The sequence below is a fragment of the Coturnix japonica genome, chromosome 30 (assembly GCF_054131305.1).
Source record: "Coturnix japonica strain WE chromosome 30, WE-NBRP24, whole genome shotgun sequence".
NCBI classification, from domain to species: Eukaryota; Metazoa; Chordata; class Aves; order Galliformes; family Phasianidae; genus Coturnix; species Coturnix japonica.
This window is the reverse complement of record NC_140692.1, coordinates 252,902-279,652: the sequence shown is the minus strand read 5'-3', so window position 1 is coordinate 279,652 and position 26,751 is coordinate 252,902. Positions and strand designations below refer to the sequence as shown.

The 26,751-nt window shown below is 38.9% G+C and overlaps 1 protein-coding gene across 2 annotated transcripts; it reads left to right on the top strand.

Annotated features, from left to right (window-relative positions):
- LOC146755729 (AF4/FMR2 family member 4-like) lies at positions 1–26,232 on the top strand. 2 transcript variants are annotated; one of them, XM_085525261.1, is made up of 18 exons: positions 1–90; positions 5,304–5,340; positions 7,061–7,109; positions 8,418–8,438; positions 8,991–9,045; positions 10,057–10,094; positions 10,434–10,596; positions 11,111–12,046; positions 12,727–12,815; positions 13,906–14,143; positions 16,019–16,116; positions 16,689–16,752; positions 16,901–17,037; positions 17,440–17,511; positions 18,620–18,713; positions 19,228–19,271; positions 20,110–20,330; positions 20,907–26,232. In XM_085525261.1, exons 5-18 carry the CDS (start codon positions 8,992–8,994, stop codon positions 21,023–21,025), a joined length of 2,367 nt encoding a protein of 788 aa, XP_085381387.1. In that variant the 5' UTR covers positions 1–90; positions 5,304–5,340; positions 7,061–7,109; positions 8,418–8,438; position 8,991; the 3' UTR covers positions 21,026–26,232. The 2 variants fall into 2 exon arrangements, with proteins under 2 accessions (XP_085381387.1, XP_085381388.1); XM_085525262.1 differs by lacking the exon at positions 1–90 and adding an exon at positions 3,219–3,447.
- Positions 26,233–26,751: the final 519 nt, after the last annotated feature.

The window sequence follows — 26,751 nt, the reverse complement described above, 5'->3', positions numbered from 1 at the left end:
AAAGAAAGGGAAAGGCGAAATCAAGAAATCCAGCAGGGTGAAGAAGCCTTTCCACCCAACTCTCCTCTCTTTGCTGAACCGTACAAAGTTGTGAGTTTCTGCCATTTGTACAAATGTGTTTTTTTGTTTTGTAGTGGAAATTGTAGGGAAATATGTGCTACAAATCTGTTTATATCTGAAATCTTTTCAGGTCCCAGTTGTCACCTTAACCAGCACTTAAGCAAGTATTGAAACTAAGGATGGACAGTTAGTTACTAATCATCTCCATAGGCAGATTTATGCTAATACTTATGAAGCAGGGACTACTTTCAAGGGAGGAAAGGGATAATGAGACAAGATAATTTATTTTTTGAAAAAACCTTTTTTCTGCTTCTGCTGCAGTGGTCATTAAGTGGTACCATTGAAGGTTTTCATTATACAGTTCAAAACTCACTTTGAAAACAAAGCCATTCCCTTATCTCTGTTTTGTTTGCGGGAGGTCAAACATTGCAGCTGAAGACTTTTCTCCCTCAGGAGGGAAGTTGTGAGTTTTTTGATTCCTGTCTTCCCTTCTGTTTGCTGTGCCTGATAACTAAAACCTACAAGTATGAAGCTAACTAAAGCTGGTTGGGATACAGTAAAACTGATTTGAAGGGCAAAAAAGAAACAACAGAAAAAACCCCAACTGGTTTTTCAGGAAAGAACCCCTATAACTGTGTTGGCAACAAGTTATTCCAGTATAAATACCAATTAAAAATTACATAACTGAGTGGTGAGGTTGAGCTGATGTTATTTTACTGCTAAGTAAAGCGTTGTCTGACCAATACATTATAGACTTTAAGGTGACAATGTCTACAGTTCTTAAAGTCTTCCATGCAGCTCACCTATACATTCTTTGAAGCACTGGTTAGTGTTTCAACTATTCTTGGTCAATTTAAGTGGTGCTGTACAGAAGTACTACTTAAAATCCCTGTTGAAACTTGCCTGAAGGCCTAGAATTTGGCTGCAGATTAAATAAATCCACTTTCTTTGCCCAGAATGAGAATTGGAATATAAGAAAATAACAGAACTGAGTTTGTGAAGTGATTGATCCATTTATTTGAAGTCAGCTGTAATTCATCTGCCTCTCAGGGGAAAGAGGAAATTTGAGGGAGAAAAAGATGAGCAGAGGGAGGGAAAGAACTGCATTACTGTGGTTGGTTGGGGAGAATTGGGTCACTGTGACTCTTTGTAGGGGTTTAAGATACAGGGATCTTCAGGCCATTTAATTAGTATTTTTCACTTGTGTGGCTGCTTGCCTGTTTCCTTCACCTTCTAATGCATGGGACTAAAAACTCTATTGACTGTGTAGATTTTAACAACGGCTTCATTTTTTAGAGAATAAGCATGGATTGGGCATCAATAGACACTTTTCATTTGGCTTTCTTTCTATCAAAATAAGTGTAAACTGTCAAAATAAGTATGAAGTATTGCAAAGTATTTTGGTCTTTTTCCTTCTCTTCTCTGCCTGTAGGGATTTAGTCATTATTTTCTATGAACAGGTGTCTTCTCAGCCTCTGCTAAGACAGTGGTAATCTCCTCTGTATAGGAAATCCTATTTGACGTGCAATCAAGAGGGCAGTTTTAAAGGGGCCTGTATGCAGAAGAACACATAGAAGCGTTTTTTTATTTGCTAATGGCAGTTCTTTCATTCAGCCCTTGGTAGTCTTTGATAAATAGATATGGCTGACATTTTAGTTTGCTTCCTTTCACCTGCCTCCCTAAAAAGCAATGCTTTAAATAATGCTTTTCTTAGAGTTCTGTGTCCTGGGTGTTTTTGTGTCTTCCCAGGCTGAAGGATAAATCTTCTTCACAGATACTTTGTTGGCCATATGAAATAAAATGAGAAAATGATAACTGGGCAAAGTTGCATTTAAATTTGATCAAAGATTTTAATAGAGTTGTTAGTTACTTCTTTGTTTGAAGCACACAGACAGACTACTTTTTAAGTTATCCAGCTTTTCAACATTTAAGAATTCAGAGCAGTGTGTGAATGGAGCTTTCCAAAAGGCTCCGACTACAACTCATGGTTGCTTTTTGGCCAAATGTTCCAGGCTGTGTGTTGTAAGTGCACATCCACCAAAGTGCCACAGGCTGACAGAAGGTTGGATGGTCCTGGTACTGTCACTGCCTGGGTAGCCCAGAGCTATGGGCAGCTTTGGTGTCAGCAGCCTGTGTTGCCTACGTTCTTCTCTCAGTGGCTGTTTGATTCAGGGGGGGAAAGAAAGTGTGCAGAAATACAAAGGCCTTTGTGCTGCAGATAGGAACTGCATAATATTGCACAGCCTTGTTGACGTCTGAACACAAAAGGGAGGCTGTGTTTTTCTTTCTGAATCTGTCAACCTTGGATTCTGTTTCTTCACAAAGTTTGCGAAAAAATTCCATGTATGGCTGCCCTGAGCCTTTCAACTTTCTGCCAGCCTATTTATTTTGTGTGCGTACATCTTAGCCATGGAACTTTGTCAAATTCTCTGTTTCCAAAGTCTGTAATTTCCTCTGCCTTCTCCCCTCTGTCATTCTTGGCAGTGGGATTTCTCCAAATTCCAGCAAGTTAGTGAGCCGTAGGCTTGTACAGCCTAGACCCGGAACAGAATTCAGAAGGCTGAACACAGCGCTGGTTTACTTGAATCAAGCCACACTGTTCTAGAAAATCTTATTCTCCTTAACTTTCTATTTATTTACAAGTTATATGCTGCAGCATCTCACAGCATTTCTCTTGTGTGCAGAAGTCTGGTACACTTTGCCTACATGTAGAAAATGAGGCTCGTTTTGGTGGATGGGTGGATTTTATGTCTAAGATTGCTGGCATAAGATCATTTTCCCTGTGTGCAGCAAGTGTTTGCAGGGACCCAAAATCCTGACTGGGGCCTGTCTGCATTACTATAAATATATCTTATAATTATCAGGAAGTCTTTGAATCAGAAGATAAAACTTCATGAAAATAGGTCATAAAAAGTTTTATGGGTGCTGTGAAAAACAGATTCCTGACTCTTGATAAAAATGTTATCCCATCACCTAACGCTCTGTAATTTCATCCTGTGTAAGTCTTTAAAGCCAGGGGTTCACAGTCAAAAAATGCAGAGCAGGAGGACTGGTGTGTTTGTAAAATATATTCAGAAATGCAGCTGTTTCTTATTGGATGGAATCTTTCCATCATAGAACAGGGAGTGTGATGTCACTGACAGCTGTTATGTCTGTGTACCTGAGCGGTGACCTGCAGACATCTCTGAAGAGGTGCACTGGTCTCTGGGTTTGCTCAGTGTCCCGTGCTGTAGTAGTTGTGAAGGCAGCAGTCAGTTGCGTCGATCCCTTGTGATCCTTGTGATCCAGAAACTTTATTCTGAGAATTAAAAGTGAGGTCTGACCTGGGTTGTCAGATATTAAATGGAAATGGATCCTATTCACCACAGCCAAACCAAAAATGGACAGGTAAGAATTATGTACCTGACTACCATTCTAATCACCATTTTGTGTCAGAGTCCAAGCAATGGTTTCTTACCTGTTGAAGTGTCTTCCACTTAACTTCTGCAATCTGCTGTGCTTTTGTGAAAAGCATTTCCATCCTTCAAAATGTTCTTAATTTCTTCTTTCTCAAGAAATTGGACTTGAAAAAATATATATTTCTGTTTATTTCTTTATTAATCTTTGAGTTTCTGAGAGACGTGTATTCAGAGGCAAAATAGATGGTGAGTTATTTGGAAGAAGTTGCACATTTAAGCATAACACCTCGTTAAAGTGCCCTTAACTGGAATACTGCCTTAGAAATAGGAAGCTGGCTGAGGTAAGCACTGAGGCAGACACTTTCTGTAGAATTTATGGTATGTACATTGATGAGAACAGTCCCAGTTACTCATCTTGTGCTCAGCACAGCGCAGTCGTTCTGCATATGTGGTATTTTGATTACTGTAGGGTCTTTTTTTTGGTTTTACCTACATTTTATCAGGTACTTTTATCAAGTATTTACCTACTTGTCTTAGTTGACAGGAAAAAGGAAACTGAGGAATCATGCTTGTACTCATTGAACCTGTGTGAAAGATAAGAATCAGTTTGTATTCTGAAGAGAGTACGGCTTTTGCTCTCTGTTGAAGTAAGAAGACTTCTGCAACTTGATCTTGACTTTGCAGTTTAACCATAGGTTGATTTTAATGTCTCTTCTTTCAGTCAGTAAAGATGAAGGGCATTGGGAACATCTTAAAGTTCCCTAAGAGGTTTTGTTTTTGAGAAAATTGCACTCTTTCTCCATTCCACTGACAATACTCATTCAAGTCATGATTTCAACTGCTGCCACTTTTGAAATAAAAATGTTAAAGGAAGTCAGATATATGTAAGTATGCCTTGCCATGTAGAGCTTTTGTGTGTTTATGAAGTTACAATTGGAAACTGCATTTATAAATTGCATCACGTCACTGAGCTGGCTGTTTGTGAAGACTGCTGTACAGCTGTGCCCCAAACCCCTGCAATTCACTGTCACAGAGTACATCTATCAGCTTGGTGAATTGACTCAAACATTCTCTGTTTTTATGCGTAAGGTCAGCAGTTGTCCTCATTTTAAAAGGAGGTCAGGAAGGTCCTATTTTAAAATGGCACACTAGCTTAGAAGTAGGTTTTCAGTAACACAATACTCTCTGATTATTTGTTTATTTATTTATTTTTTAACATTTCAAGTGTTTGATAACGTACTGTGTTTCAGGAGGCAGAATTGGGTTTTCTGGAACAGGAATACAGAGATCTTACCAGTGCTAGAATTGGCGAGGCTCTGTCTTTCAAGGCTAGTTTCATAGACAGCAAATCCACTGTATATCGAGGCAGGTATTTATCACTGTCTGTTGGCTTTTATACAGCCAGGTTGCTCAGTTACATGAGGATTTGGATGAAGGTGAGAAAGGGAAGATAGGGTTTGCAGAAGTTGCACAGTTTCTGGAGATTCAGGTACTGTGTATGACAACTGCACGTGGCCCATCTTCCAAGCAAGCAAGCAGGGACAGATGGGTCAGTGGGACAGATGAGCTAAGGATGCTCTTCCCATGTACTCGCTGCTCTGTCACTGCTGGGGAAGGCAGCTTGGGCCCAGGAAAGGGCTCCCTGTTTCTGTTTGGTTGTTACCACTGGGTTTTGTTTTTAGCATGTTGGTTTTCTTTGGGAGTAGGTGTTGGTTTTGTTTTGTTGTTGTTTTTTAAAGGATATGTGCCATCCTTTAAAGTCAGAACAATAGCTTGATTATGGCATGATTTTTGAGATGTTAAAATTCCCTTTGAAAAAACTCCTGTGATCTTTTGTTCCCTTAGGAGTCTCAACAGTCCAGTTTTGGCACTGGAGAACAGAGTAAGTACATTAAACTTCCTTTCCTATGTGCAGTGTTTTTGTTACAACTGAGTATTCTTAGTACCCCTTAAGAAGTCAGGCCATTAGATCATGAGACCTCTCCAGGCTGGTAATGGAATGGGTTGCACGTAAAAATTGTCCGTATTTTCTCAAGACTTATGAAATAAACACTTGATTTTATTTGTGGCTTCTTGCTGAGAACTGGAAAGTTAATAACTGTTGTGTAACTCACTCATAACTTCTAGAAAAGGGGAAAAAAATAAAATTGTTTCTTTAAATTGTTGTTATTTTTTTAATTCTCGAAAAATAGGCTTCCTTGGTTGATATGATTGAAAATAGCTGAGTGTGAAAACACCCACAGAGAAAACCCCTGGGTATGCTGGAAAGCAACGAAGTTCATATTTTAATAGAAAAAGCACAATGCATTTTCTTCCTTTTTCTTGTCCACTTTCGCATTATGGATATGAAAATTGAAGAGAACTGCTCAAGAATTGTTAATATTCTTGAGTGTATTATCCCAGAATGTATTTCCAAAGTCTAGACAAATGCACCTTTTATTCCTATTTGACTGTGTCTTCATTTTGAATATTACTGAAATGAAGCATTTAACCAGGTAACATATCTGGCAAAAATGAATTAGATTTGTGCTGTTGCCTTCCAACAGTCTTACCAGTCCCTGTCAAAGTGATTAAACAGATTAAATAGTAAAAGCAGAATGGTTTATTCTTAGGTATTCACAAGCAGCTTAATCTAAACTCCTAATACAGTGGGGAATTAAGGAAACAAATTAAAACTTAATTCCATAAGGCTAGCCAATAGGTTACATTCTGGAAACAGCTGATCTTTAGGTATGTCATCAGGGAGGCCAAATAGATAAAAACACAGAACCATTTCTCAGCTCCATTTTCAGTTTTCTGTGACACTTCCAACAACCTCAGATATTGTTTCTGTTGTGCTATGTTTAGTAATTTACTAGAACTAAAGAACAGGGAAGGAAAAAGAAGACAAACCAAAAAGCAGATTATATCACAGTGTTCTAACTGTAGGGTTTGGTTTATGAGTTTGCTTTTTGGATTTAAAGACTTTTCATTCACTAAAAAGCTGCGTAGGAATGCTGAAACAGATTAAAAACTTGATTTAATTGATCTCCTCAGCATGTAGAGGGTAATAGAATAATTTTCATGGGAGGGTTTGGGCTCTAAGGTCCCTTAGATGCCATCCAGTTCCAAGCTTCCCCCCAGACCAAGCTGCCCAGGTCCCACCCAGCCTGGCTTCAGGGATGGAGCACCCACAGCTCTCTGGCAGCAGTGCCAGGGCTTCCCCACACTCTGACTAAAGAATTTCTTCCTAATATCTAAGCTAGACCTATCCTCTTTTACTTCAGGATTGTCACTTGTATCCTACCTTGATAGAAGCAGAAGTTTTTCACACCTTCAGAAACATATTAAGTGTGTGTTGGTTTAGACAGCAACGATTTAAAAAAGCCTTCTAGATTTTCTTGATTAAGGTCATTGCTTCTCTTGGCAGTCTGTCTCTGCTCCTCTCTCACTTGGTCAATGTGTGAGAGGCTGCACCTGACGTCAGCTGGTCCCTCTTTCTCCTGTTCACTCCGCCATTCTTGAGTTTGTTTGGCTAAGCCTGTTTAGTTCTGTCCACTTTGCAGTGACTGTTTTGCTGTCTGTGTTCAAAAGAGTACAGCGTTATTTCTTTTTCCTTCTAGAACGATATAATCCTTCATCAAAAACATCCAATGGCCATCAATCCAAATCGTAAGTAGCAGTTGAGAAAACATTTCTCACGTAACAGTCAACTTTTAAAAGATTCTGGAAGTAGCTGTTTCTTTACCAGAATGTGTCAGTTCTTGCACACTCTTTGCCATGCTTTACACTTAACTGACAGGAGAGGGAAAAAAAAGTTGATTTCAACCTATTTTCAGGAACAGTAGGGCAAATAATGGCACACCGGTGTAACAGGTGCGCTGTGCCTTCCTTCCATCCCCCTGCTTTCTTCTCAGCTGTAGGATACTGAGCAGGAGTTTGGCCCTAGGAATTGGCTGGTGAGCTGGAAGTGTATCAGTGTGTGAGAATGGGCAGGATGGGACAGGATTTACTAAACGTGCATTGCTAAGCTGTCAGCTGCAACAGCTTGTTGCAGTTGCACAAATAGGATGAGGAACTGTTCTGTTATTAGAGGAGACAGTAAATTAAGTTTGAGATCTAGTTAAGTTTGTACGAGTAGTTACTCATTCTCTTAAGTGACTGACAGGCATTTTTATTAGTTGCGTACACAGACCTAACATTATGCTTCATTAATCAGACATCAGAAAGAAAAAATAAAAAAGCAGCAGGAAGAATCTAACTGTCTTCTGCCCTATTCATACCTGAAAATTGATTACATTCTGTTTAAATACAATTTCCAAACAAAAAATGCCCATTCCACCTGATGGAATGTTTACTGAAAGCAACTGCAGATTCTGAAGGTATTCTAAGTTAGTATTTGTGATGCAGTTACGAAATGAAGTTTAGTTTTTCTGTTTACATTTTTAGTATTAATAAGATTAAAAAACAAATCATCTGTGAGAAAGAAATGGGAAATAATTGAAGAGTGGCTTGTTCATTTATTTATTTATTATAGACTATGTCAGTTCCTTAAAACATGAGGTTTCAGATGTTTATACACAGCCACTTCAATAAGTGGTAGCAGTAGGAGTTCATCATTTGGCTTTTCTTTTGTTATAGCAGTGTAGTCCTCTATGAAAGGGCTGTGCTGGTTCCAGAATGGGAGGGTGTAGGAAGGTGCAAGAACTGGAGTTAGCACTTCACATTAGTTAAAGTGAGGTGCATGGGAAGAGGGGTGAGGAGATGTTTGCTGTGTCAATAGAATTTCCGATAAAGCGATTGTGCTCTGTTAAGAAAGCGTTAAAAAGTGAGATAAATGCATCTTTTGATAAGGGTAGCAGCTGAAAATAGATGTCTAAGTAGATTCTCGAGGTTGCTGTTTCTTTTCAGATTATAAGTAGAACAGCTGTACTGTGAAATTGGGAAGTATTCTAATCCTTTCTTATCTTCTTTCTCCAGATGTGAATCGAACCAGACAGAGTAAGACGTTTTATTTTTGTAACGAAGGTGTTTTTAAATAAGCACAAATACCCCACTATGTTTTCTTTGTGTTCCTGTACTTTCAGTGTCATGAAATAGTATGTGTATGTATGACTACCCTAAATAGGAGCAATTATACCTTTGAAGAATAGTAGAAAATTTATGATGTCGAACAGTTGGGATTTTGCCACTAGACATGAAGCAATCACATTTCTTAATTCAATGGGAAACAGTATTCTTGTCCGTGGTGTGTAAGAGGTTGAACGCAGATGTTTTAGCTCCACCTGCATTAGTAAAACGTGTCAGAATTCCTTTCTAAACTTTAAAGAACAAACAAAGGAATCAAAGCACTACAGCCCGTAGTTTTCTTTAAAGAATGACTTAACTTGCCATTCTTAGACATTAAATGTTTTAAATGGTAACTTGTGGATTTCACCCACACACCCAGCTCTGTAGCATAAACAGTAACTTGTTGGAATATAGAAGAGTGCTTTGAATGTAATTAAATTACATGGAAAAACTTGTCTCACTTTCTCCCTTTTACTTACTTAGTATGTTGAAAGATGACTTAAAACTTAGCAGTAGCGAAGACAGCGATGGAGAGCAGGTATGTTCACAAGATACCAAAGATTCAGTAGAATAAACCAAGTGTATTGATGGTTTGTTACATCAGCAATGTTCAGTAGTCCAACAGCAAACTGAACAGCTGAAGGAGAATTTGCAATTGAGGTACGAAAAACAATTAGCAAGTTTTCAAACAAACTTCAGGTACTCTAAAATGCAAATGTGAGGAAAATGATCTGGTTTTGTGAGAACAGTACTTTTTTTTTTTACCTAGGGACTCATGCTTTGATGATTTCAAATGGGCTTTCTCTAAATGTGGAATGGAAACAGAGTCAGTTTCCTAACACACACAATGGGCTGCCACCTAAGGGAGAGCCCCTCATGTTCTGTGCTGGCTAAAGAGTGCATGGCACACAGATGTCCATGCAGCAACTGTTCAAGATAAGAGCTGCTGTGTGTGTCTTTTACTCCCAGGTTGTTTCTGTAACTATAAGTCTAGCAGCTCCTTTATTTTTATCGTATCTTTTGCTCCTTGGCAATATTAACTCTGTGCATCTCCAGCCAGAGATGGTGTTCAGCCTGCTGAATTAAACATACCTCTTGAGTCTGTGCTACCCAGCAGAAGTCCATGCTGCTTTTTTTGCTGTTCTCAGTTCCGCTGTTTATTATATTTTCACATGGAAAACTTGAAGATGGTGCATTTAGTTGTTTAATTACTGGGGCATGGAACATTTCTGGAATAGCACAGTAAAAATTTGTATCATCTGGTTCTAAAACATGGCATGGGGGACTGGAGAAAATAGGAAATCTCAGAACTACTGTCAGAATATGGAGGGTTCTGAGATGACACGTTTGTGGTAAAAGCTTGGATAAAAGAACTGTGATTTATTTTTCCTTTTGTACAAGCCAAAGGCAGGCAAATTTAAACCTCTGTATTTCTGAATTAGAGCACTCTTCAGGCTAAGTATTTAGAATCTTTAAGACTTGATATCAATACTTTGCAATGTAATTGCATATGCTTCTAGAAGCCTCATGCTCTTCTTCTTAATTGCAGGACTGTGATAAAAGAGTTCCAAGGAGCACACCTGGAAGGTAGGCATTCCTTTACTTTCTATGCTGCAATCCAATGGTAGTGATGTTTGGTCCAGTCAGCGCTTCTGGCTTGATCTCGTTTCTAAAATCAGTGTTAGTTGTTTGTCTTTGATTAGACCAGAAGGTGATTAGAGTTTAATCAGTGGCCAACACATATTCTGCAAATATTATACTGACAACATTGTGAAGGGGGGAGGGGAACAAGGTGAATTGTGCTCAGTTGAACTCTTTAGCAAATGTTAGTTAAAATATTACATTTTATTCTTCCTAATGGAAGAACTTCCAGGATGCCTTTGCACTGAGTAATGTTTGTTTATTTTTCTTCCTTTTTGTTTTCAGTAGTTCTGAACCTTCACAACATAACAGTGAAGGAGCAGATAATTCTAGGGATGACTCAAGCAGCCACAGTGGGTCTGAAAGCAGTTCAGGATCTGACTCTGAAAGTGAAAGCAGTTCCAGTGATAGTGAAGCTAATGAACCATCACAGAGTGCATCCCCTGAGGTAGGATTTGTCACGCATTTGGGCTGTCATCAGGCATTAATCCTGAGTTTTAAAAGCAGAAAAAAATGAACATGTTCTCGGTCTCTTTTTTTTTTTTTAACAAAAACTTGTCAAGTGTAGAATTATTTCCACATATTTCCACATATTCTTTTGCTAAAGTACCTGTAATTTGACATGATAACTATATTTTCTATAAGCACACATTTGCTATTTGAGGTGATTTTTACCATAGTTATCTGTTGGAGTGCAGAAGACATGGGAACAGTAGCTTAAAGACCAGTAGCTTTTAGTCTGGAATGCCATGGCAGCAAGTGCTTCCTGTGGACTGCAGTTCTTCTGATTGAAGGAAAAAGCAGACCTGCTATCTGTAGTTATATGCATTTTTCATTAGTTACTGACCTCAGATGCTCGAGTGCACCGCTTGCTTTGGCTTGCAGCACAGTAGGGCTGCAGAAAAGATGGAAGCCACGTGAAACACTGTATCTAACAGTGCTTTATTGAAATTTGTTTTTAGCCGGAGCCACCGCCAATAAACAAGTGGCAACTGGATAACTGGTTGAACAAAGTTAATTCACATAAAGTGTCACCAGCTTCTTCTGTGGACAGCAACATCCCATCCTCACAAGGCTACAAAAAAGAGGGACGGGATCAGGGAACAGGAAGTGGGTACGCTGATCAAAGCGGATCCAAGGACTCGATTTCTTCAACACCAGGGCGAGATTCCAAACCCACCCAAAAGGGCTCAGAGAGCAGTCGTGGCACGCAGAAATCACCTGCCCAGAGTGACAGCTCAACACAGAGGAGGACCGTGGGTAAAAAGCAGCCCAAGAAAGCAGAAAAGACATCTGTTGAAGAGCCTAGAGGAGGTCTTAAAATAGAAAGTGAAACCCCAGTAGACATGGCAACAAACATACCTTCAAACAGGCATAAGGCAGCCACTAAAGGTTCCAGAAAACCTAATATAAAGAAAGAGCCCAAATCTTCCCCTCGGCCTACAACAGAGAAAAAGAAATACAAGGCTTCAAGCAAATCTGCCCAGAAATCCAGGGAATTCATAGAAACAGATACCTCATCCTCTGATTCAGATGAAAATGAAAGCCTTTCTCCTTCATCACAAACACCCAAATACTCCGAGAGCAATAGGACTCCTGTTAAATCTTCCATGGAGGAGGATGACAGCTTTTTTCGGCAAAGAATGTTCTCTCCTATGGAAGAGAAAGAGCTTCTTTCACCACTCAGCGATCCTGATGAAAGGTACCCACTTATTGTGAAGTGGGTACCTTCACAAAATGGATACCTGAGCCTCTTATCAAGAATACCAGAGAAGCCTTACAAGGATGCTGATGTGCCCAAAGTGGAAAAGAAAAATGTGCCAGAGAAGCATGCAAGAGAATCTCAGAAGCAGCCTTCTGATAAGAGTTCCACAAAAGGCAAAAGGAAACATAAACAGGTAACAGTATCGTAAATAAAATCTTGCCTGTTATCTTAGCCTTTTAGTATCTTGCTAAAGGGGTTAAGCATATGGCCCAGTAACCAATGTCATACCTCACTGCAGTGGCTCAGTAATTTAGGAGATTACTTTGCCTACCTATTCTATGTAGAATAAATTGATCCTTCCTGTGCCGTTGTAATAGGGAATATTGGAGTTTTCATTCATGAAAGGCAGAGGGTTGTACCTTTAGATGTGTTAGCACTGTAGCTTGCATTCCTGGAGGTAGCACAGATTGTGTATCCTCTTAAACTCTTCAACTTTAGGATTAGGTTTATATAAAAATCTGGTCTTCGACATCTCTTACAGACTCCATGGGTTTTACAGTTCCTGGCATTCATAAGACACCTGTGTTTGACTCCCCAGCATAAAATCTGATTTCGTACCAAAGCCTTTGGCAGATTTTTGTTATTTCATAGTGATATGCGTGTTATAAAATGAACAACTTGAGACTGCCACTTTTCAAATATATGATACAAGGTAGTTGCTTCAGGGGATGTTTCTGTAGCCTGTACAGGTATTATTCTGTACGCTGCAAGACGCCCACTGAATTAAATCCGTTAAATGTGAAAAATTACTGTCTTCGTGAAGCTGTAAATGTAGACATTTATCTGGATGTGTTTCTTGTTTGCTGTATTCAGAATGAGGATGAAAACAGAGCCAGTGAAAGCAAGAAAACAAAACTGGAAGAAAAAGCTCCATCAGGACACAAGACTTCTAGCAGTAGGGAGTGAGTATCTTGCCTGTCTTTTCAGCACTGAAGGCTCAGAGTGATCAAGGAGAAGACTCATGCCTGTATCCATCTCTCCCTTACCTTCTTCTCCTTCCTCCACAACAAAATGTCTCCTTACTAATCAGTGGGTAATATTTCATGGTTTCTGATTCTTCAGTTTGAAGTTTCCATTAGTTGTTGGTGGAAATTCATATCCATAACTGAAAATATTGACTAGGTAAACCCTACTATGAAGGGTTCACCTTTTTCAGATCAAACAACAGACAGCTGATATAATTATATCATGGAAAAAAAATTCTCTACAGCGAATATTTGTTGAATTACTGATGTGTGAGAAGCTGCAGCTTCTGGCTACAGATGCTAGAAGTCTTTCTGAGTTAAATGCCTTCTTTGTTTCTGTTAAGAAATGTAGAAAAAATGGATGCTCGTCTGTCATGGTTTTTTTCCTTTAGTCCTGATATTTTGTTTTGTTGCTGGTGTGATTTTCTGAAGGGCACTTGGTTAAATGCAACAAGATGGTTTTTCAAAAACTTCATGTAAATAGTTATTTTGTGTACTGTTCTCTGTGAAAAGGGATGCCAGAATTAGCAACTGGAATCCTCAGCAGCCAAGGTAAGACTGTACCAAAAGGCCAATGGATTCTAGAGAACAGTTATCTGGGCCATCTTTTTTCTGAGCTGTTAGGCTGACTTGTCTGCAATAGACAGACTGGCGCTAACGCTGGCATTCATTTCTAACATTACAAGTGTTTAGGGTGTTTTTAAGAACTGTTGAGGGATGTGGTTTTATGGTTAGAACTTGCCTTCTGCGTTTTCAGGTCAGAACAGATAAAGTGGTGAAAACTAGTTTAATCAGGCTTCGTAACGTTTAGTTACTGTGGTGATAATTTGCTTCCTCTGAATCTGTCTTGCTATGTTTAACATTAAAAATCTTGTTTTATTATTTTTTTTTTGGGGGGGGGAAGGGAGAGGGAAAAGGCTTAAATGGGGGAAGGGTGTGGAGAGAAAAAAAGAAGTGATGCTGGATTTTTGTTTTATTTCTATTTTGAAAAGTAAAAAACAAAACTGAATGTATTCATTTTGTCTAGGTCTTTAAAACCAAGTGCTGTTAAAGAGAAGGATTTACTGCCATCTCCTGCTGCCCCAGTCCTTCAGAAGGATTCCAAACAAGAGCACGGGTCCCGGAAGAGGACAGCCAGTCCGTCATCATCCTTGAAGTCCAGCAGCAACGTTAGTAAGGACAGCAGCAGTGGCAGTAAAAGCTGCTCATCTTCTAAACAGAGGAAGATAGAGGGAAAAGGTTCTGGCAGTGCTAAAGAAACAAAGGTAAAGGGCTTGTTCTGTGAATGCCTTGAACTTATTTCTTGGCTTTGCATTTTGACGTGCAGTGTCATCTAAATAATTTGCATTTGTTGAAATGTAATTAGTTTCAGATTTGCCTTGTTTCGTACCATGGTGCTTAGACTCTAAATTGGAAAATAACTTAGGAGAGACTGTCGAATGCTAATGTTTATTCCTACCAAATATTTATGTTAATTACTAAAGTGCATTTAGTCATCTTTTGATGACAGATGCTGCGTATTTGCTGTTTAATTTGTTAATGTGAAATATCACTACAGATCTGCTCACACTGAATGAATAATGAGGTTACTCTTATGTCGCTGGAGCAAGTACAGATCTTGTCCTTGTTTTAAGGAGAACAGGAGCTGGGTCCGTGCACAGTGCTGAGATACAAAGCTGTGGCTCTCATTTTTCACCCTAGGATTCTAGAAAGGTTCATCTGATTCCAGATCAGGATGGTACAGAGCTCTCTGTGGTTAGAGTAGAGAAAACACTGTGGAAAAGGTGATGCAGAAAGTGTTTTTTAAGCAACTTAGATTAAGAACATATGTAGTTGAAGGGTTTCAAAAACATTATAAGATGATGATAGTGTAAGGTCATGATATGTAATGTGCTTTTTCATTAGTATATAAATGTGTATTACTGGACAGGAGTAAACTTGTGAGCACATCTGGGTATCTTCATAGAGTAATTTCTGTTGTATAACCAGATTTGAGTGTAATATGTTCAAGTTGGAGGGATTTCACCTTTATCTTTGGGATTCCAAATGTACCATTTCTCCTTGATTGCTCTGAAGTGTTCAGGAAGGGTAATTGATTTGGGGAGGAGTGAAGCAGCAAATTGCCATCGGCAGTGGCAGAAAGTAGCTTAGTCATTGGGGTGAAGTCCATGCAATATTTAAACTGGGAGACCTGCTGGATTAATTTACATGCCATTACTGTGAAATTTTAGAAACCTGGGAAGGTTGTGTGCATCGGTGTCTGCACTTACAGGAAGCCTGTAGATAGCAGATTTGCATCATAGACTGCTGCTCTGGCCTTTCCTTATTCATCAGCATAGAACTGTCCCTAAACCAGCTGTTAACTTGTTTGATGTTTTTCTTTTCATACTTTGGAAATGCTGCATTTCCCTGCATGTTTTGGTGGTGTTTTATGTTACACTGGTAGTTAGGGCATTGCTGTGCAAGTGCAGTGCCTCGCAACTTTGAGATCCTTCTAATTAGCAAGGATCTGATAAAGGCAGGTTATTAAATACTCTGTGTAATTGGCCTTTGGTCACGATGACTCCAAAGAACTGAAAGCACACTGAAGCTGGGAAATTGCCTTATGCTGTTGATCTAGTGAGAAGAGATTCACTTAGAATTCACAAGATGTTTTGATGTCCCTTCTTTAGCCTGAAGTGTCACATTGAGCCATGTAAAATTAGGGGGAGCAAGGGCAGCATGTTGTGAAGACAGCTGTTATTTCTCCTTGAAGTTGGTGTTTCTGAAATACTAATCTTTTCTACCCAGAGACATTCAGTAGTTTATTTTTGAAAGACATGAGAAGTCATAGAAGTATATATAGCCTCTTTGTTCAGAGTGGAAAATCATGATTTAGCAATAAGGGAGATCTCCTAGTGTAGTAGGGCTCAGCTTAATTATAGCCTCTGTGTCATCCCCTGTGCCAGCATGAGATGAAAGCCTCAGGGAAACTGTGTTATTGTATGGTGAATGGCAGCTAAAGCAGCTACTAAACTGAACTTACTGCTTACAGAGTGTGAAATCATGGGAAAAATGTGTACAGTAAATTCCTCTTTGTCTTTGAGAATATAAAAATAAAAAAAAGTCTTGACATGATTCGGTGACCATTTTCCTTTCAGGAGAAGATTCTGAACAATTCATCGAACTGCCCTCCTGTTTCTGCTCCATCTACAGAGAGCTCAAAGTCCAGAAGAGCAAAACTTGTTTTTGATGACAGGTAAGAAAAGCAGAGGGTGCCTTTCCCTTTTTGGGGGTGCTAATCTTGCAGCACAGTGAGCTCTTCTGTGGAGAAGGGTTGTCCTGTTTGCTTCACAAAAGATGCTGAATACTAGTTCATGCTCTGGAGATCTGCATGCTGTTCTGCAGCAACGTGCTTCTCTGCCTGCTTTGTGCACCAAATATTTGGCAGATGGTGCACTCCTTGAGGAGAAACTCTAGTCTGCCCTGTGTGTTCCTGCAGAGCGTGGATGGACCAAACAGTAGATCTAAACAGTCCAGGGTTGTCCTGTTTTTAAGTGTTGATGTATCCATCACACACTTTCAGGATATCACTGCTGCCTGTTCTCTTTTAACAGAGTCTGCTTTGCCCATGGTGAGCAGTTGTTGTCTTTGGTAGCAAAGAGGAGCCTTCATTTTTTGAACCCAAATGGGATTGTGATGCAGTACCTCCTGTTATTGTAACTTGAGTTAGAGGGGGATGAAGTGAAAGCTGTAACATTAACAAACTTTTGTCATAAAAGGAAGTACAGAGTAGGTGGTCTGACTCCTTAAATGTGTCTTCTATTGTAGGACTTACTCAGCTGATCATTATTTACAGGAAGCAAAGAAGTTAAAACATAATGCAGATGCATTGGTAAGCAAATCTACAATGTTTATCCAGTATTTGCACATTATGCTGGGGTTTGTTTACTGCTTGTGCTGTGTTGCTGCCTGTCTGTACTAGAACTTTCTGGTATTTCCTCTCAATATTTTCCTTATTTTTTTTTATCCAATCTTCTCAGTCTGACAGGTTTGAGAAGGCTGTGTACTACCTAGATGCAGTGGTGTCATTCATTGAGTGTGGGAATGCATTGGAGAAAAATGCTCAGGAATCCAAGTCCCCGTTCACTATGTATTCAGAAACTGTGGAATTAATCAAGTAAGCGCTGTAAAGCACACACAGAACTCAGATGGTTGGGGAAGAGGGCTGGAAATCAAAGCTTCTGCATTTTACTCATGTTCTGCCACTAACTTTTGGAGTCCCTTGCTCTGCACTAAGAACGGATCACTAGCCACTTTGTTCCAGTTACTGAAGCTTCAAGTGTGTTCTTGAGGGCTGAGATCCTTTATTCCAAAGTTTGTGATGTCTTAACAATTTGTGACATGTGCAGAGCAGAACTATTCCAATTATTGCCTAGCCACGTTCTGTTTAGGGTCTGAGGGAAAGACCTGAAACAGTGAAGGAGTTGAAAGTTGAATTTCATAAGAACTTGGTGGCTGATAAATGATTGTATAATGTTTCATTTACTTGATAGTTTTCTTGTTGGTGATTTGTTTATAGGTACACTATGAAACTGAAGAATTACTTGGCACCAGATGCTACGGCTGCAGACAAAAGGCTAGCAGTGCTTTGGTACGTGTATCCTGAACTTTATATTACACACTGATTAATTACACACACAGATTTCAGTCTGTGAAATGCTGTCTTACACTGAGTTTTCAGGTGTTTTGAACCAAATAGGAGTTTTCTGTTTGACTGTTCAGTACCATTGATGCTATAGATCGATTACTGTAAGGGCTTGTTAACAACAGCAAAGTCTTTCAGCTATTAAGAAAATGACTGACTGACTTCAACTTTGACTTCCATAATGTTCTGTCAGTTACTGCTTTTATTTTAGAACGCGATGTCATTGGTAACTTGTCGCATGCAATGGAGTTGTTAATATGGCTAAAAATGATAGAGGTGCCTTTGTGAATTTCATTATCCTTAGTGTTTTGATAAAGTTACTGTTGATGAACTGAGCTCTTCATTTGCTCTCTTTGTAAATTATAGTGTTCCAAAATAACAGACTACTGTTGAGTTGGTTGCATGGTCAGCTGATATTGGGCTGTGACCTAAATGCTTCGGGAAACTTTGAGATTACATTAACAAGCAAACTGTTGTCTGGTCTTGGCTTTAATTTTAGTAAAATAACATAATCAGAGCACGCTGCTTTACTCATTTGAATGAATTTCCAGTTCTGTTTTGAAACTTTCTTGGAAAGGAAATTATCTATTGGATTTGGGAGGAGTAGCAGAAGGAGGGTTTGGGGTCTTTGCTGTGTGTTCACACAGTGATATGGCAAAACTTGAAATGGCTGTTAAGAATTGTCATTTGCCTTCTGGACTAATTAAATGGCTGCAGCAAGCAGTTGAACAAAGCTGACTGTGTCAGGTGGAAAAGGGAGGGGGGACTATAGCAGCATGCACCAGATTCAGTGTGTCCTGACATGAGAAAAAAGTGAAGGCTGTATCAGTAAAGTCACTGCAACCTAGTTTCAGCTTAAGGCACAAAACTGTTCTTTACTTTCTTGAGAAGTAAAGGTGGTGTGGGACTTTGTCTAGTTACAGTTTGACAGTTGGCTGTTTAGTGTTGGGAGAGAAAAGCTTTTAAAAACATGGGTACTCCATTTTTGACTTTTGGTATGTTGTGATAAGCTTGACTTTAACTGGAAATGTTTTGTTGTTCTGTCTTTGGTTAGTCTTCGGTGCCAATCTCTACTATACCTAAGGCTTTTCAAACTGAAAAAGGAAAGTGCATTGAAATATTCTAAAACTCTGACTGAACATCTGAAGGTAATTGGATATATATTTTCTTCAAATATTAAAAAACTAATCAAATTGAAGCTCTACATTACTTAAAATTCCTCTGCCTGGTATTCAGATTGCTGCACGTGAACTTCCAGTATGCCCTAATTTAGGAATGGACCTTGAAAGTACATTCAAGCTGAGCAGTTTAAAGCTGGGAGGATACAGCATGACTATGATGTCATCAACCCATTGGTCCTAATGATAGCTTCCTATTAATATTTTGGTGCAGCTTTTAGTAAATTTAGTTGGCTTCAAAGAGAATTTTAATTTTGTTGTTGATATAACAAAGTTAAAACTTTGCCGATTCGTGTCTTAGTCATCAGTGAAATGGATGCTTTTCCCAATTTTGAAAGTACTTTGATATTATTTAGGATATTTTGATATTATTATATGCTTAAAAGAAAAGCCATGAGAACTCATGTTCAGAAATGAGCAATTAAACAACCAGATAAAATACAATTAGCTGAGGTATAAACATACGTTTACTTTTTCCCAACAGAATTCCTATAATAATTCTCAAGCACCGTCACCTGGTATGGGAAGGTAGGTAGTAAAAGTTTACCTGTATTTCTATGTTTATAGCTCATTCTCCACATAAACTGTGAGTTTGAGGTGCTCAAAGAGCAGCTTTTACTTTCTTGAGCTTCTGTTGTTTTTGTTCTAATTTCTAATTGTTCTAAGGTCTAGATTTTGATCCCTTTGTTCAGGTAAGTGTTCTGATAAGAGGTTGAGAAATGTGCTGTACAGAGATATTCTCAGGCAACTCCTTGTTGGGAGGAATGAACAAAAAACTTCTCAGCGTGTCCTTAACACACAGGTCACTTGTCTCAGTGGTTTGTTGTTTTATGTAATGCTTTTGCTCTCAAAACAATAGCTTTATTAGTGCTGCAGTGATGCACTTGTAGCCCAGATGGCTACAAGTGCTTTCACAGTAAGCTCTTCCATGGTACAGCAGTTTACTTCTGTTCTTGAAACCTGACAACAGACTTTTTATAGATTACTCTATCAAAACAAAACAAAAACCAGAATTTTAGGAGGGCATTTCAGATATGCATCATGTTATTTGAAAATACAACAGCAGTATAATTGCCTTGCTTTAATTTTTTCATTATTACTATGTGAGGTTCAATTTATTTAAACAACAGATTTGATTGAAAGATGCTGCATGTTGATTTGGCTGTGAGGCTAAAATACAGGAGCTGGAGGAACATGAGAGGTTTTCAAAAGCTCACTTGTTTTAGGGCCAGTCCTGAGTTCTCAGTGTGTGAAGTAGGAGTGCCTTAGCATCCCATGTTCTGAGCTGTAGGAAGACATTTGCATGACACACCTGACATATCTGTGTGCGTGTTTTACAATGTAATGTTTTCCTTTGGATAAGCAGCAAGCCTGTTGGTATGCCGTCTCCAGTCTCTCCAAAGCTGTCTCCAGGGAATTCAGGAAATCACTCCTCTGGGGCAGCCAACCCTTCAGGGAGTGGGTCTTCGGTGACGATCCCCCAGAGGATCCATCAGATGGCAGCCAGCTACGTCCAAGTTACATCCAACTTCCTCTATGCCACTGAAATTTGGGACCAAGCTGAACAGCTGTCTAAAGAACAGAAAGGTAAGGGTAGGCAAAGGCAAGTTGTAACCTAAGATGTATACATTGTGTTAAATTCTAACAGGTTTTCAATTTTGGAGTTAACAGTGCATAATGATAAATAATTGGGTCCTTTGTAAAAGAAAGATGGAAAGTAATTCCTTTGGTGACAGCGATGCTCTGGGCTGGCTGTCCTGGTTGTCAGGTGGTGTTGGAGATCTAACATTTCCTACCAGCTATGCTTAAAATAAATAAATAAGTCTTGCATTTCCTGCAAGTTTTTCTCTTTAGGAAGTAGAACTTGGTGCATTTCCTTTTCTGAAATCCTGGAGTGAATATACACATTCGAGGGAGAAGGCCAAGAATGCTTTGTAACAGTTAGGCCACAGTGTAATTATGCTTACCTTCTGCAAAACAGTAAAGAAATGGGCTTAGAAAGGATCTCTTTCTCTTTCTTCTGCCATCTTCAGCCGTCTTTCATTTCTTTTGCCTTGATCTGCAATGTTTGTGCTGAGGTGGTGTTCTTTTAGGGAGAGCAATATTTCACTTACGGCAGCCAATGAGAACGACTGTGCCTAATTTGTGTTTCTGTTGTTTTAGAGTTCTTTGCCGAACTGGATAAAGCTATGGGCCCTCTGGTTTTTAACTCGAGCATCATGACAGACCTAGTGCGTTACACCCGTCAGGGACTACACTGGTTGCGCCTGGATGCCAAGTGATACTTCGAACTGAAGGAATGGAAAATTGAACACATTTTTCTCGCTGCCTCTGATTTATCTCCACAACACTGTGTCATGTCAATAAGGAAGACTGCCATAACACATTGCTTAGTTGACACTAAAAACAAAGAATGCTTTCACATGTCTCCCATCTTGATTTGTGTTTTATGTTTTAACCCAAAACGATCTTGTTAATGAACTCCTTCAGTATTCCCTTTTTAAGTTATTTAAATATTTTTAAATTTGCTACATATAAAGGTGTAGCTTGGCTAATCTATCATGGATGGATCAGTCATTGGAAAAAGTCAAAGTCATACGTCACAATACGTAAATAGTCAGTTTAAATCCTATTTATTTTAATTTTTTTAATTTTAATTTTGAAAAGCCCAGTTTTTGGGTAGTTTTTAGCTGTTTCTTCCCTAAATTTTACCCTTCCAAGTACTTAGGAAAAATTAAACATAGACACTTTATTTAAGTACTCTGTGAGCTTTGTTACTCTGTAATGTCTTGTGGTGGTAGAACCTGTAAAAGGAATTAGGATTGATAGGTTCTAACGTGTAGAAACACCATACTTTTCATGCCTAATGCCTATGATCAACTAATAAATGACAGCTAGAGTTTTATTATTGCAGAATTTGTACTAAATAGAAAAAATTCCAGATATTCTTCTACGTATTAAAATACTTCATTTAAATGAATTTTAAAGAAATTTATATGGAAAAATATTTAGCTGGTTCTGACTTGGGTTGCTTTCAAGGCAGTTTCAAACCATTGGTTAACACTATAGCAAATCATGAAAAAATTTGCATTCAATGTAATATCAGAGTAATGGTGTAGGAATGAACTTCGGTCTGATAGGAAAGGCATATAGGAAAGGTTTCTGAAATGGACAATCTTGTGCTTTTTTTTTAATCTCTCTTCATTTAAAACGCATTTTGTTTGTCATTTTTTGACACTTGCAAAATCAGCAGTTTTGTGGTGAAAAAAACCAACAGTAGTTAAATTCCTACCAGAACTGCCATTTGCAACTTTCTCATTGACTGGAAAATCAGGAATCTTAAGTAGAGACGGAGGTCCATTTTTTTTTCTGCCTGAAAAAATGTCTGGTGGTTAATGGACACTACAGCATGACAGTGCAACAGCCATTGTGGGGTGGGGGAGCACACCTGCTATTACAGGGAAGTTGTCTAATCGTTTTGATGCAGAATGGATTTAAAACTTGTATTTACCCCATGTTAATGAAGGTCCCATTCGTGTTTGATGCATTTGATGGAGCAGAATATTCATTTGAGAGGGAAGCGAGTTGGTGTAACAGAAACAGTTTGTGGAGTTGCAGTCGACTGCTCTCAAAACCAAAGTACCTTTCCACATGAGGTGCTTGTCTGAGTCAAAGGTTTAAAATGCTACTGCTTTCAGTATTGCTTAGTGCCCCTAACATGTCTGGTGTGCCTTATGCCTTACTTTTAGATGAAGATTTTATGAACTGTTTACCAGATGTTTTACAGCAGGACCAGGTGTACTGTATGCAGTGGTCTTCTGCAGTACTTGGGTAAAATTCCATTTCTTTTTCAAAAGTACCAGTGTCTGTCATGCAAACTGACTTCTCATTGCAGTGGTCTTCTAAAGAGTCAAGCTCTGAATACTTTAGAGTGCGATTGTGGAATGCTGCTTTGTTTTATCTCCCATTTAACCCTTAGTTCTGTACCAGAGATGAACGTGCACGTTCAGGAAAAAATATTGCACTAAAGTTTTGTGTCGTCGTGGTTAAGTGCCAAAATCATGGCAACCTCAAAAGACGGAATAGAATTCTACGCTACTTAGTACTGCAGTATGTCCTATGGGCTTTAAGAGTTTAGAAGTTTTGAAATGAGTAACCTACTAAAAGGTAGCTGCATATTCGTAGAGCTTCCTTTGTGTTCCAGCGTGTTTTGTACTTCCAGAAGAGCTTTGCTACATACGAACCAACATGTGTTTGGTTAGCGGACCTGTGACTTTTCCCGTTAGAGCTGAATCACTGATCAGGTCTGTTGGTTGGAGCATCCTTTTTATTAAATCACTGTGCAAGATCGCATTCTTTTCGTGTTTGTTGTTAGAGACAAAACTCTGTACCCTCAGACTCTGCATCCTGGTTAATAGGACACTGTCAACTAATTTTTCCTTTAATACTCTAAAGTGCCTAGCACTCTTTTGACGCTATATAAAAAATACCTTTGTAGGAGTTGCATTCATAGTTGTTTTTTTTTGTGTAGTGCTGCACCGGCCGGTGCGGCTGCTTCCAGCTTGCTCCTTTGTGCACCGTGACCATGACTGTAAGCAGGAATGGTCTCATCTCTGGGATTTTCTCTTTTTATTTCCTTAGAGTCCCACAAATACCTTTTGGTGTTACACGCAGTTGTCTCTTACAAAAATGTTTTGCTTGTCCCCAGGTCAATGGGTCTTTGGGTAACTGAAAGACTTCTTACATTGTGTTAAAATGTGGACCTGAAATGGCTGACAGAATCCGTCACAGGGAAACATTCCCTGGAGTGCTGCCCAGGTTTTCTGTCTGTATGGGAGATACACAGTGGTCTTGTTATTTGAAAAATGCCTTACTCATCTGTGGCTATTTCAATCAGAGACACTTAAATTTCACGCTTCCAAAAGCATATCTGATTTGGGCTTTACCATTGTTTCTAAGACAGAAGTTGTGTACTTTGTCAGATTTCATAGCAATTAAAAAAATGCAAATACTGAATATGCTTCCATCCCGGTGCCACGATGCAGACTAACAGTCCAACTCTGTCCTTTTGTTAACCTCTACACAACAGCAGTGGAAATGCAGACAGCGTCAGCACTAAGGCAGGCTGCGCTGGTGGCTGAGGAGGGGATCCCTCACTCCCAGCTTCCTCAACAATTCCCTAGACGATTGGATCTTAAGCACATATCAACACTGAGATCTTAATTCCCTTACCGAACGTGGTCCCAGTTGGTGAATCTTAAAAATGGCTTAATCAGACTAGGCTTGCTCAGATATCACTATTATTTGGATTTGCTGTGAAACTTGCAGGTTCCTAGATGGTAAGGTGCAACCATTTATACTTATAAACAAATCTTCAGGACACCAGAGTAAAACAGCCCGATACTTTTATTTTGATTTGAAACTATTAGCCATAAAGTAGAGCGTGTGAATGGCTCTTCTTGGCTTTTGATGGCAGTATGCAATTTGTATTGTATGTGTCTTTTAATATATATGTATATATATATGAAATCAGTCTGTCCAAAGTATATGTTATACTTGTTTTTAGATTATGGTGCAACTGACTATATTGATATATTATTTATTGAGTGCTGAGTCACCATCTTACTGGTGATAAATCTTGCATATTATACAGGAGTGCAATGTATATTCCTTTAGATTGCTGAGGCTTGATTGCTGTGATAACAAAGGAAAAGAAGAAGAAAAAAAAAAGCCCTGAAATGTATTTATGAATGGCCCCAACATACAGAGTCAGTACTTTATGGGAATGATGTGCTTGCCCGGGGCAAGTAAAATAAAGCCGTAGGCAGATAATGATGTAGTTTTCCAGAATGGGAAGCTATTGGAAAAAGAGACTACCTTTGCTGTATTTAATATTTCAGTTACCTAACAGATATTTACTGTCACCGCAGCGTTTATGTTAAGGGCCTGAGCAAGTCAAGTTTGAATTACCCATTGGGGAGTAAGCAACTTCCAAATTTCTAGATTTCTGACAAAAATTTTGGTCAGGGTTTAAATTATTCCATCTAATGAAACAGTGTTATGGAAACCTGTATGTTAATGCTGGATATCTTGAAGTGTGAAGACTAGCCAAAGCTTTTGGTGGCCAACTCAGACAAATACAGAGCTGTTCCAGGAGGCAAATCTCCACAGTGTGAAAGTTACCTAAAAGCAATCAATCAATCAGGGAATCGTGATGTATGTCAAACTCCATTACTTTTCAAGGAATTGGTTTCTGATGCCATGATGCCATTTGAAAGCAGCGGTATTGGGGGTGGGGGGAGGCAGGGAAGGAGGGCTTAGCGATGTAATAAGTACATTTTTCTCTCAATACGAGCTCTGGTCGTTGCTAGATCAGCTATCGACAGCATTAGTTCTTTGCTCTCTGCCGATCTCAGCTGAGTTTCAATCGAATACACTATACTGAACAATTTGAAACGCTGTGTTACAGCGTTAGGGTTTATATAGGCCATCTTTATGTAAAAGTTTTAATTTCATCTGGAAACTTAATGGAAACGTACCTACTCCTGTCATACCTCTCTGCGTTTGCTATTGGAGCTGATACAGGCAAATTGGAATGCAGTGTTCCCCGACTTGGTTTTTATATGCAGCCCGGGGAATCGGTGCTGTTGGGTGCACAGTACTTCTGCAGAGCTTCTTTTCGGCTGCATTGATGTTACACATCTGAAAACTCAACTCTAAGGACCAGGCGTGACTTTTGCAAGCACAGTTCCTGACATTTGTATCTGGTCCCCCTTTTAAATTGTTTTAAGAAATTTTGTATATGGAGGATAAAGTGCTTATATATTTATTAAAAATCCTTTATCTTAATTGAAATTATTATTTGATGAAGAAGGGTTTTTTGGGGGGAGGGTTTGTGGGTGAGGGAAGGTAACTTTTCACCTGTCTCTTATAAATGAAGCCCTTGTGAATCATACAGAAAGGTACTGCTAGTAACTAATGGGATGTCTCTGTTTCACACTTTGTACATGACGAGTCCATGTGTTACGTTTTGTTTCTATGGGAATATTTAGGCGTCCGTCTTCAACCAAAACCTAAAGAAACACACCAACTGTGATTTTATTTGTTGCAATACATTTGAAATTTCAAAGGGTACTTTGGGGCTCAAATTAGGATTTCTAAGTCAGTATGTGCATTTCACGTAATAAAGCTGTTAATGGTGAGCAAAGTATTATATACTAACTAGATTTTTTCCACATCTGTATAGTATATTCTATGTATTTTGTGGTATTGAGATTATAGAAAGTTTAGTGTCTGAAACATGCGTTTAATGTGTATTTTTAAACAAATTTATGGCAATTAAAATATTTGGAGAAAAGGGTATCACATTTCAATTTGTAAAGATCTTTTTAACTACTGTGTCATTAAAATGCTTTGTACAATGCAAAACTGTAACTGGAGAAACTAAGTTTAATAAATATCAAATAGATTTTCTGTATTAAACTTCAAAGTGGTCCTGTCTGTTGAAAGGGCTGCGTGCTCCCTGCTGCTGTATTTTTAAGCAGAGGTTTCTTTTTTGACCCCAGCACTCTGCATAACAAGGGAAGATACCGTCCAGTATGTGAGGTATGTTGAAATAATGGGATTATTCAGACGGGGAGGTCAGCTTGGGACGTAGGCAATTTTGATTAGAAATAATTTAAAAGTAAATACTTCTTCCAGTTATCACCAGATATATTTAGTATATTGAATCTGCTAGCACTATTATTATCAGTTTGTTTGCTCTCTCTTCTAACAGGCTTTTATTTGAAGTCCGGCTAAGAGTTCAGCTATTGAGACTGAAATGAGACAGAAGCGTGATCAACTTTACACACTTGCCAGGTTGAACGATAAATGTCTGAAGTCCACTGTGAAATAAGCACTTCTGCTTGAAGTGCCTGATGTGCCGTCAGCAGACACTGTGGTCACAGGATGCAAGGAAAAACCCAGGTAGTTTGCGGAATATAAACTTTTAATACGCACCTTAAAA

What these genes read in the sequence shown, in the direction of transcription:
- LOC146755729 (XM_085525262.1), top strand. Translation starts at nt 3,403, where the DNA reads ATGGAAATGGATCCTATTCACCACAGCCAAACCAAAAATGGACAG. An exon ending in GCCAAACCAAAAATGGACAG is followed by an intron (nt 3,448 to 5,303) that starts GTAAGAATTATG and finishes TTGTTCCCTTAG; the next exon opens with GAGTCTCAACAGTCCAGTTT. An exon ending in CTCTGACTGAACATCTGAAG is followed by an intron (nt 18,714 to 19,227) that starts GTAATTGGATAT and finishes TTTTCCCAACAG; the next exon opens with AATTCCTATAATAATTCTCA.